This window comes from Callionymus lyra, chromosome 10 (genome assembly GCF_982586985.1).
Source record: "Callionymus lyra chromosome 10, fCalLyr1.hap1.1, whole genome shotgun sequence".
Lineage (NCBI taxonomy): Eukaryota > Metazoa > Chordata > Actinopteri > Syngnathiformes > Callionymidae > Callionymus > Callionymus lyra.
In genome coordinates this window covers 4382223-4393960 of record NC_141827.1, presented here as the reverse complement: position 1 = coordinate 4393960, position 11738 = coordinate 4382223, and the positions used below count along the sequence as shown (strand labels likewise).

General features: G+C 44.1%; 1 protein-coding gene across 2 annotated transcripts in view; it reads right to left on the bottom strand.

The window, feature by feature from the left end:
- slmapa (sarcolemma associated protein a) overlaps window positions 1-11738 on the bottom strand; it is a 37606-nt gene that overhangs the window by 3089 nt on the left and 22779 nt on the right. Inside the window, exons 12-25 of one of the 2 annotated variants that reach the window (XM_087800377.1) lie at window positions 11010-11171; window positions 9753-9818; window positions 8958-9017; window positions 8798-8872; window positions 7960-8040; window positions 7737-7796; window positions 7149-7274; window positions 7013-7087; window positions 6834-6934; window positions 6539-6743; window positions 6343-6460; window positions 4474-4645; window positions 4271-4405; window positions 2356-2443 (exon numbers count right to left, since the gene is read on the bottom strand). In XM_087800377.1, coding sequence (XP_087656503.1) covers window positions 2360-2443; window positions 4271-4405; window positions 4474-4645; window positions 6343-6460; window positions 6539-6743; window positions 6834-6934; window positions 7013-7087; window positions 7149-7274; window positions 7737-7796; window positions 7960-8040; window positions 8798-8872; window positions 8958-9017; window positions 9753-9818; window positions 11010-11171 — 1520 coding nt within the window. In that variant the 3' untranslated portion in view covers window positions 2356-2359. The remainder of the gene's footprint in view (window positions 1-2355; window positions 2444-4270; window positions 4406-4473; window positions 4646-6342; window positions 6461-6538; window positions 6744-6833; window positions 6935-7012; window positions 7088-7148; window positions 7275-7736; window positions 7797-7959; window positions 8041-8797; window positions 8873-8957; window positions 9018-9752; window positions 9819-11009; window positions 11172-11738) is intronic. The other variant, XM_087800376.1, reaches the window with a different exon arrangement.

Sequence of the window (11738 nt, the reverse complement as noted above, 5' to 3'; positions counted from 1 at the left end):
TGTACGACTTCTGTACGACTTCTGTACGACTTCTGTACGACTGCTGTACGACTTCTGTACGACTTCTGTACGACTGCTGTACGACTGCTGTACGACTGCTGTACGACTGCTGTACGACTGCTGTACGACTTCTGTACGACTTCTGTACGACTGCTGTACGACTTCTGTACGACTTCTGTACGACTGCTGTACGACTGCTGTACGACTGCTGTACGACTGCTGTACGACTTCTGTACGACTGCTGTACGACTGCTGTACGACTTCTGTACGACTGCTGTACGACTGCTGTACGACTGCTGTACGACTTCTGTACGACTTCTGTACGACTGCTGTACGACTGCTGTACGACTTCTGTACGACTTCTGTACGACTGCTGTACGACTGCTGTACGACTTCTGTACGACTGCTGTACGACTGCTGTACGACTTCTGTACGACTGCTGTACGACTGCTGTACGACTTCTGTACGACTGCTGTACGACTGCTGTACGACTGCTGTACGACTTCTGTACGACTTCTGTACGACTGCTGTACGACTGCTGTACGACTTCTGTACGACTGCTGTACGACTTCTGTACGACTGCTGTACGACTTCTGTACGACTTCTGTACGACTGCTGTACGACTTCTGTACGACTTCTGTACGACTTCTGTACGACTTCTGTACGACTGCTGTACGACTGCTGTACGACTTCTGTACGACTTCTGTACGACTTCTGTACGACTTCTGTACGACTTCTGTACGACTGCTGTACGACTGCTGTACGACTTCTGTACGACTTCTGTACGACTGCTGTACGACTTCTGTACGACTTCTGTACGACTGCTGTACGACTTCTGTACGACTGCTGCACGACTGCTGCACGACTTCTGTACGACTGCTGCACGACTTCTGTACGACTTCTGTACGACTTCTGTACGACTTCTGTACGACTGCTGTACGACTTCTGTACGACTTCTGTACGACTGCTGCACGACTTCTGTACGACTTCTGTACGACTGCTGTACGACTTCTGTACTTCATATCCCTGCGCGCGCAGACTTTATTTTACAATCGCTTCAATGCCAATGAGCCAACCGATCACAGAGAGAAAGCTTGTTTCTGATTGGCTGTTTGTTTGCTTCTGCCTGTTGTTCATGAAACCAAACTATTGTTCATTCGACAGTTTTACTTTTGCTTTAATGTTCACAAACACTTGAATGCAACACATTTCCCGGCACCTTGTCGCCGTATGAAACCCAACAGCCAATCAGAAACAAGCTTTCTCCGGCCTCTGTGATTGGTTGCCGACCGTAAAGAAGCAAAGGCGTGCGCGAAGTGAGATTTATTGAACGTTAAAGAGATTTTTGTTTATTCAAACAACTTTTTGCTGGAGTACGAATCACTTTTAAAGCGTCACTTACATGCAAAACATATTCTCGTGGCCAACATTTGTGACGCGCTCGACAAATGGACTTAAATAAAACGCCACAGACGTGAACTTCTCAGAATGAATGGAAACGAAGCACAAAGGAAAGAAACAAGAGAGTGAAGGACTGCTGCGCTCACAAAATAAAACTCTAGCTTTTAAATGTTCATGTTTGAATGTTATTAAACAAACAACATAGAAAAACAACATAATCAAAAGATAATAATTCATAACATAATTTGATTTAAATAAAAAAGGTAATTCTACACTTCTTAGATCATATTTTATTTAGTTTGTAGATAATGATGAATATTATTGAGAATGACTGCAGTTGATTCAATAAAGAAGATCAAATTCCACACAAGTCACTTGAGAGTCACAACGAGTGTCTGCCTACTTATTTTAACTCTGTTTATTCTATTTTCATTTTCTGTTTTATTCTGGGCAGCAGATACTTGATCCTATCTCTACGGCGTCGCCACGGCAACACATCTTTCTAATCTGCTGTGATTCGGGACGTTTGAGCTTGTGTTTCCTCGGGCAGCAGTCCGGAGTTGAACCTTCGTCAGAGAGAGAAGAGTTTCCTGGTGAACGGTGGAAGGGTTTGAACCCGCAGAGAAGCAGAAGCTGAAACCGTGACATGCAGCGGTCAGTGGCCCTGAAGATGAAGATGACGATGATGAAGATGAAGGTCTGATGAGAGGGGTGAGGCGAGAACGTCGTCCTGCTCGACTCGACTCACGGATTCATCGTCAGAGTTTAAACAAAACTATAAATCTATCTTTTCATCTTTGACCTCAGCCCCAGAGGTCAGAGGTCGACCGACCCCTGGGCTGACCTGATCGACCCGAGTCAACGGAGCGGCGACGACGCTCCCACCTCACCTCACCTGCGGCGGACGGACGAGACACAGAGCGAGAGAGAGACTGATGTCATGTTGACGTGTACCTTTCTACCACAACTGGCCGAAACACCAGTAGAGCAGAGCCAGGACAAGGCCCATGAATATGGCTTGGACAGGCTGCAATATGGATGGCTAGAGGGAGGAGGACAGGGATTAGATCAGCCGCAAATCAACGCAAACCAACATGGAGGGAGGGAGGGAGGGAGCAGACGGAACCAAAGAGGGAGGAAGAGGGAGAAAAGCTACAGAACAGCCACGAACAGCAAATCAAACTTCTGCACAAAAGCATCCATCTCAGGTGTGAAGAGATGAATCTGATGGTTTCAAATAAAATATATTTATATACTGAAGCGTCTCATGCACACAAGCAGAGCACACAGTGACCCCTCGACCTATCGTCACCTTCCACTGATCTTTATCTTATATTATTTACTGCACCCACCTTACTTAAGGTGCCAACAAAACGTAAACTCCCATGATGCATTTCTTCACACTGCTCTATTAACTGACGACTAATTGTTAACTTCAATATTGTATTTAAATTCTGCGTCTATGTTGTTGATATGTCAAAAGTGATGGGCGGCTGTGATTGGTTGTCTGGGCGGCAAAGCATCATGGGAGCATTATCAGGTTACTGTTGCTTGGAGAGAGCGATGGCAACTCAAATAAATGATGCTAAATAAATGTTGTTAAATATTGGATAATTTACTGTGGATTTATTTGACTTCAGGGGGTTTTCAGAACGTAACCCAATAAACGAGGGACAACATGACATTTTCTCTAAAGATTATTTTACGTTTGACTAGAAGTTTTACACATGTTTATATTTAGCTCCTATACATGGAAGTGTCTACGATTTATCTGCTTCATTCGAGGATATGATTGGGGGGAAGAGCAGGAAGAAGAGGAGGAGGAGGAGGAAAAGGAAAAGGAGGAGGAGGAGGAAGAGGAGGAGGAAAAAGAAGAAGAGGAGGAGAAAGAGGAGGGGGAGAAAGAGGAGGAGAAAGAGAAAGGGAAAGAGGAGGAGGAGAAAAAGGAATAGGAGGAGGAGGAGGAAGAGGAGGAGGAGGAAGAGGAGGGGGAGAAAGAGGAAAAGGAGGATTAGGAAGAGGAGGAAGAAGAAGAGGAGGAAGAGGAAGAGGAGGAGGAAGAGGAGGAGGAAGAGGAGGAGGCGGAAGAGGAAGAGGAGGAGGAGGAAGAGGAAGAGGAGGAAGAGGAGTGGGAGGAGGAGGAAGATGCGGGGGGTAACAAATGAGGTCATCGACTGGCTTGCTGGTCAGTGTGTGACTCCTGATCATCACACAGCTGGAAGTGATCGGCTCAGAGTAAACTAGAGCAGATGATGTCACAGGATATCAACTTGTAAATGACGGGAGCGATCCATCCTTCCAGGGACATGAACCGGGTCTGTGTGTGTGTCCGTGTGTGTGTGTATGTGTCCGTGTGTGTGTGTGTGTGTCCATGTGTGTGTGTGTGTCTGTGTCTGTGTGTGTGTGTCTGTGTGTCCGTGTGTGTCTGTGTGTGTCTGTGTGTGTCCGTGTGTGTCCGTGTGTGTCCGTGTGTGTCCGTGTGTGTCCGTGTGTGTGTGTGTGTGTGTGTGTGTGTGTGTGTGTGTGTGTGTGTGTGTCGAGGAACATGTTTGAGCACCAAGAGTTTTCCTGTGACGCGGATCATTCTGACGATCAGAACGCATGTGAAGGTTCTGACTGGAGTCTTGGACCTGCAGCTGCTGCAGAACTGCTGATCATCAGCGATCAATGAAGCTGCTGGCATTGATCCGTGCGGCTCTGATGGACCCGTCACACTGAGGAGACGGTCCTGGATCACAGTGATACTGAAGTGTTTGTGGTCAGTGTTGATGTTGTGCGTCTGTACCGGTGGAATAAAGAGGTTGTGATCCGGTCGTGCGTGTGTGTGTGCGTGTGTGTGCGTGTGCGTGTGCGTGTGTGTGCGACTCACAGAACCGGTCTTGTCCTGCAGCAGCTTCAAACTGCTCCTGCACTGCTCCAGCTCCTGGTGGATGTTCAGCTTCTCCTGCTCGGTTCTCTCGTAGCGCTGGCGCAGGTCGAGCAGCTGCGACTGCGTGTCTTCGTACTGGACACACAAACGCACACAAACATGTTTAGGTCACGCACACGTGTGTGTGTGTGTGCACGCCTGACCTCTCTCTGCAGGGTGTGCGTGCGCTCCTGTGCCTGGTCCAGCGTGGTCTTCATCTTGCTCTCGTCCTGCTGGTGCTGGTTCTCCAGAGAACCCAGTTTGACCTGCAGAACTCCTTCTCTCTCCTCCAGAGACTCCAGGCTGTTGCTGAGGACCCGACTCTCCTCACGAGTGCTGAACACAAAGATGAGTTCAGGTGTGAAGGTGCTTCAAACACTTGGAACACGGATGAGAGTTTTACGTCGTGATCTTCTGCACGTGAAACAGTAACAAAAAGGCAAGCTAGGCTTGTTCAACCTTAAAAATTAATAAATAAATAAATATTATATACACAAATAATGAATAATACGCTTAAATAGCACTGTATTGAATCTTTTAGATTTTATTTTTACAAAACACAAATATACTTATTTTTTATAATGACATGAAAATATTAATTGCATTTGTAAATAAAACATTCCATTTGTTTGGCTTTTATAATATTTATTATAATCATTTTATGTTTTATATTTAAATTAATATAAACATAATAACAAATATATTAATATTTAATTATATATGCATTTACAATCAACATACTACACATATATTCTTGTTACTACACTATCACAACACCAGAGTCAAGTACTCGACAATACTACACATATATACTTGTTACTACACTATCACAACACCAGAGTCAAGTACTGGACAATACTACACATAAATACTTGTTACTACACTATCACAACACCAGAGTCAAGTACTGGACAATACTACACATATATACTTGTTACTACACTATCACAACACCAGAGTCAAGTACTGGACAATACTACACATATATACTTGTTACTACACTATCACAACACCAGAGTCAAGTACTGGACAATACTACACATATATACTTGTTACTACACTATCACAACACCAGAGTCAAGTACTGGACAATACTACACATATATCCTTGTTACTACAGTATCACAACACCAGAGACAAGTACTGGACAATACTACACATATATCCTTGTTACTACACTATCACAACACCAGAGTCAAGTACTCCACAATACTACACATATATACTTGTTACTACACTATCACAACACCAGAGTCAAGTACTCCACAATACTACACATATATACTTGTTACTACACTATCACAACACCAGAGTCAAGTACTGGACAATACTACACATATATACTTGTTACTACACTATCACAACACCAGAGTCAAGTACTCCACAATACTACACATATATACTTGTTACTACACTATCACAACACCAGAGTCAAGTACTCCACAATACTACACATATATACTTGTTACTACAGTATCACAACACCAGAGACAAGTACTGGACAATACTACACATATATACTTGTTACTACAGTATCACAACACCAGAGTCAAGTACTGGACAATACTACACATATATACTTGTTACTACACTATCATTATATATTGCAATATATCATATCGTTATCCCTGGATCGTGATACGTATTGTGTTTCGCTAATACACACTACAAACCTCTTTTGTGGACATTCATTAATATAAAAATGATTAAGTAAAAACACAGGAAATACACAAAAATTAAAACGTAATTTTCGATCTACAAACGCTGGACGAGCAGAGGCGACAGGAAACACACCCATGATTTGGATCAATCATCTGTCAGTCACACGTCACCCGTTTCTTTTCTAAACGAATCAGCTCATCGTTTTACTGCAGACGACACTGACCTCACGTCAGTTGTCGACTCAACATCCATCAGGTCAATGCTGATCACGCTGACAGAGACACTTTGATACTGCAGCTGCTCGTTCTTCAGTCAGAGTAAAACCTTCGTAGTCGCACAATTTGTCAAGTGAAGTCAGCGCTTTTGCTCACCTGCTCAGCTCGGCCTCTAGGTGGCGCAGTTTGTCCGTGAGAGATTTCCTCTCACTTCTCAGGCCTTCACAGTCCTGCTGCAAACACACACACTTGTGCTGCAGTGCAACACACTCCACTGGGAGAGGAGGAGGAAAGAAAGAAAGAACAGGTCAATAAATCACAAGGAAGACGAGAAATATTCACGGTCGCTCACCTTGCAAGTGACCAGCGTCGCTCTGCTTCAGCTGCTGCTGCGTGAGCGCCTCCTGCAGGCAGCTGATCTCCTCCTCGTATTTGGACGCCGTGCTCCTCCAGTGCTCCAGATCGGACCGCACGCCGCCCAGGTCGGCCTGCAGGGCGGCGATCTCGCGGTCCCGCTCGGCCGTAGCAGCCTCGACGGCGTGACGCAGCATGAGGATCTGAGCACACACACACACACACACACACACACACGTTCATCAGTGACGTGGAGCGACGAGAAAACGTGTTAAAAAGGGGAGACGCCGCACCTCCTCCTGAGCGGAGTAGAGCTCCTCTCTGGTGCTGCAGATGGTGTTCTCCCTCTGCTCCCTGAGGGCCTCCATGTCGGCCTGGAGCTTTGATAGTTGAGCTGCACAAACAAATGCGCCACGAGAGTCAACGTGTGAGGAACGTTTGTTTGAATATAAAGGTGGGTTCGAGCGCTCACTCTGCAGGTACTGGATCTGCTTGGTGGACTCCTCCGTCTGCTGCGAGTTGGTCCTCCTCTCCTCCTCCAGTAGAGCTGCAGACAGACTCGCTCGTCAGACTCCACAACGTAAACAACAGATGATCCGCGGCGTCACCTTGCAGCTCCAGACACCTCTGCTTGCCAGTGTTGGCCAGTTCCTGGGCCTCCAGGAGTTCTCTGTGGAGATGGTGGATGACCTGCTCCGTGTCTCCTGGTTCTAGACCGGCCCGGTGCAGCTCAGCTGCAGACACAACAACACGACGCTCTTATCACAAACACACGCCAAAGCGATTGCGTTTTCCTCCTCAGTGACTTGTTGCAGAGGAAGAGCTCCAGAGTTTGATCAAAGAACTTCCCTCGTTGCTGCAGTTCGAGAAACGAAGATACACTCGTCCAGTTTTATAACCTTCATTAGATCCACAATCCATATGGAATATTGTTATTTTTGTAAAATATATAATGTTTGTTTTACTCTTTATAAAATGCATTTATTTTCCCCCTGCATTCATCACATTATTCCACTGTATACTTGTCATTAACTTTAAATTTGTTTTACTCCAAAGGTGTGTTTCTAATATATTTATTCAAATGTATATAATTCACACAAGTTGGAGTCATGAAGAATAAAACCTGACCGACTTCATGACACCTCGCTTGACCTGGATTTAATGGAATGAATACAACAATCCGTTTCCATGGTTACCTTTGAGCAGCGCTACTCGGTTCAGTGGTTCATTCAACTCGTGGTCGTCCATGTTTCCGTCTGAAGCACACAAACAACATTGAGATTAAATACACACGGTGTGTTCAAATAACTCTATACAAGATTTTCTTTACGCGGGTCAAAAATCACATCTTTAGTGAAACTATTTATAAAAAGTAAGTTGATTAAAGTTAATGTTTACGGAGGTAATGTTGCTGCTGACCTGATGTGTCGTCACTGCTCCGGTCTTTACTGGGACTGAGCGTGTCCGACATATCGGACTCTTTGGCATCCATCTGGTTTCCTGTGAGCACGAGCACGAGCACGAGCGCACACACACACACACACACACACACACACACACACACACACACACACACACACACACACACACACACACGACACACACGACACACACCAAGTTAAAAAACAAATCGTTTTCATTGACATTCAAGCACAAAGATGGGAATAAGCACAAAAATAAACCACTAAACAATAAAAACATCAAAATATTAAATTAAATTCTAAAATATTCTTTTTTTTTTTAATATTGATCCACTTAGATCAGTGTAAATCATAAGAAAGTCAATTAAACAAACAAGAAATCTCACAGTTTACATTTTAAAATATACATTTTTAGGGAAGCGTCCATGACATGCTGGAACGCACAAGTATTGTGTTGGTCTGCTCAGACGCACAATAGCAGCACAACCACAGGGCAAAGGTCAAAAGATATTTTCTTCAGAGTCAGCAGTTTAAAAAAAAAAAAAAAAACTGAGCCGACCCCGACTGACACAAAGTCCCTCGGTCAATAACAAATTCCCCCAAAAAGTGCAACACAATAAGCTTGTTCTAGAATGAGATGTTGTCATAAATCAGATTAAACAAAAATGTTAGAACATTTCGACAATGCCAGAGCTTTTGCCAAACTAGTTGATCATCAGGATGAAGATTGTTTTGAGTGAAAAATAATAAACACAATCGGGATCAGAATTGTTTTCCTTGTCAAACCAAAAACTACAGAAGATGATTTCAAACGGACTTCATGTTCACGCATTTACCTTTCAGACAGTCTGGACTGGCCAGGATGTCGTCTTCTGCCGGCTGGTTGTTCTGCAGGTGTGCGTCCATCACTTCTGTTGGAATGTGAAACACCTTCAGTGGATCTGTGCGACTCTTAAGACCCGTCTCACTGTCTCACTGTCTCACTGCGTCACTCACCATCGAAGTTGGCCAGTTTGTGAATAGACGAGCTCACGCTCTCCTTCAGCTGCTTCACTGCTGCACACAGAACAACACAAGCGCTCGGATGAGTCCAACAAAACAACAACGACACACACTTGACAGACTTCAAATAATATTCATCTAACAAACTGTTGCATGTGCAGCACATGTTTGGTCACAAAGTGGATACACAGGAAATAAATAATCAAACGTCCAAAAGAAACAACATAAACGCCTGGAAATAAATGAGTTTGAATTAATTTCAAATGATGCTTTTTATTCATCAGTTTCACCAATAAAAATCTATAAATTTGAGCTTTAATGGTCCTTAAGGACATCCTGCAAATAACTATTTCTTCCTTAAAAAAATAATAAAACTCAACCACATCCTGCAACATGTTTTTCTCATGTTGAAAAAGCAAAAAGAGATTTTACTTTTCTGAACAGGTCGAAAGAAATAATTGAAATAAGTAATAGCATTGTAAGTGAAAAAACAACACTTTGGTGTCGTTTTGATCCAGGGAGCCTGAAATAACTCCATGTGTTCTTATCTGAATGTCTTTAGTAGAACATGGAGAATAAGTGAAGTTTTAAAAGCAATGTTTGCCGGTTCAGATTTAAAGGAAGAAAACAATAATTAAACATAGAAATAACAGTGAAAACACTATAAACCTCCCTCAGCACTTTAGCTGATCCACTCAGAACCAGCCTCGACTGTTAATACAAACACTTGCAGAAAATAAATGAATGTAAAAATGATTTGTGAAGAGGTTTACAGCGGTTGATACTCACGCGGACACTCAATCAACTGTGGCATTCTAGTGGAGTCTCCGCCGCTGTTGTTTACATGACAGTTGTCTGATAAAACAGAGACCAGCATTACTCGCGTGTCCATCAAAAGTTTGTGTCGTCAAGATTCTGCTCGTCAGGTTATCGTAGAAATCTGGCAACACTTCCTGTGAATGATTCTTCATTCGTCAGTTTGGACCGTAGTTTAACCAACGGACGTGAAATCATCTAAATAACCAATGAAAACACTTTCTTGTGCTACATTAGACAAAAGTACTCGGAAGTGTCGTCAGTAGATGCAAGTTTGATGTGGATGCGATGAGCAGAGTCAAAATAGTCCGTCAACGCTTCCATCTCTGGAGAGAACGAGGCAGTCGCGGATGAGATGGTGATCGTGAGCAGATGAACGAGGGCTTCTGAGCGACGGAAGCCAGACAGTCGAGCACAGACCAGACAGCATGACAGAGGCTCGGACACAGACGTGGGGGTAAAGAAGGAGTAAGAGCGGCGAGCAGGAGAATCTACAGGAAGGTCTGAGAACATTTAAAAACATCAGCCACGTGATGAAGAGAGTCTGGACACGGAGACACTGAAGAGCAACTATTGAAAAACCTGAAGAAACTTCTTCGTACACAACAGACAAGTGAACTTTCTTGATGTAGACAACCGTTATCCAGACGCACAATCCTGCCAGCATCTCCACAACCAACCCTCTAGACATGCATCCCACACAAAACAAGAGTCATTAACGTCATCGTCTCCCGTCCTCCCTCCATAGATGGACCTCTGAGGAAGAGTTGCAGGGGTCAGTGCCCAGAAAAAGGGTCCAAGGAATGACTTGTATGCGAGTTAATCTGGCAGTAAAACGTGATTATAGAATAGACACTCCTGCAAGATGATCCATGTTCAGTCGCGGGCTCATGGTTGAAGGTTTGATGCTCCAATGATCAGTTCAAGTGTTCAAACTATAAGTGCTTATACAGTGTTTGAGGACTGATGCATGTCCAGCAGAACCAGATGAATGAATGAAAAAGTTAGTCCTCATGTTCAAAATGTTATTTAAAGATCCTCGTTATTATTCAGAGAAGCTCCTGTAGGATGGAATATTCATGGTGAAGAGACATGTGGCTGATAATGTTGCTTTTGTGTAAACAAAATTGAAAATAAAATGTCTCACGATGGTCACGATGTGTTTAAGGATGAAGGAGCAAACCTCGCCACAGACATTTAAAAAAAAGTGATCATAGTTGAACCATCTACCATCTGCAGCTTCATCTCCACCGACCGCACCATCGTCGGTGTCAGTATCTTCATCATCATCATCATCCTCCTCGTCGTCTTCCTCGCAGCTCTGGGACGCCTGCGGGTTCTGCTCGTCCACAACAGACGCCTCTACGGGTTTGTGGCAGACCGTGTCCACATCTGTCATTGGACCAGATCAGATACAGAACAAGTTTTCTCTCGAGTCGTGTCCCTCCACCGGGAGGCCGCGACGGCCGAGTGCACGGTGAGGCGGTCAGCGGGAGCATTCAGATTCAGTGCGTCGGTCAGTGACCCCCAAAATAACCACAGATGGAGCAGATCATGGCGGAAGACCCGGAGAGTTGGTCTGAAGAGGCCCGACAGTGCAACACCGAGTTCCCAGTGATGAGTCAAAATAACAGGAAGTGGAAGGAGATGTTGATTTGGTGACTGATGCTTATGTGTGAATCCAGGACAGGGACGACCTTCGCTAACGTGATGTAGGTCAACCTGTGGTGTAGGTGGTCAGCTTGCGCCCTCTAGTGGTCGAGAGTCAACATGGATTACAATTGATATTGGGAAAGTTACTTATATTAGTAACTTAGATTCCTCTTTCAAAAGTTGCTTTAAGTTAATTGTTACTTTAAAGTAAATGGTTTCCAGGGAAAGTTACGTCTAAAAGAGAGATAAGTGCAAGTTTGCCACGTGTAGTGTTGGATGCTGGGAGTAAAAAAAGTGAAATTGAAA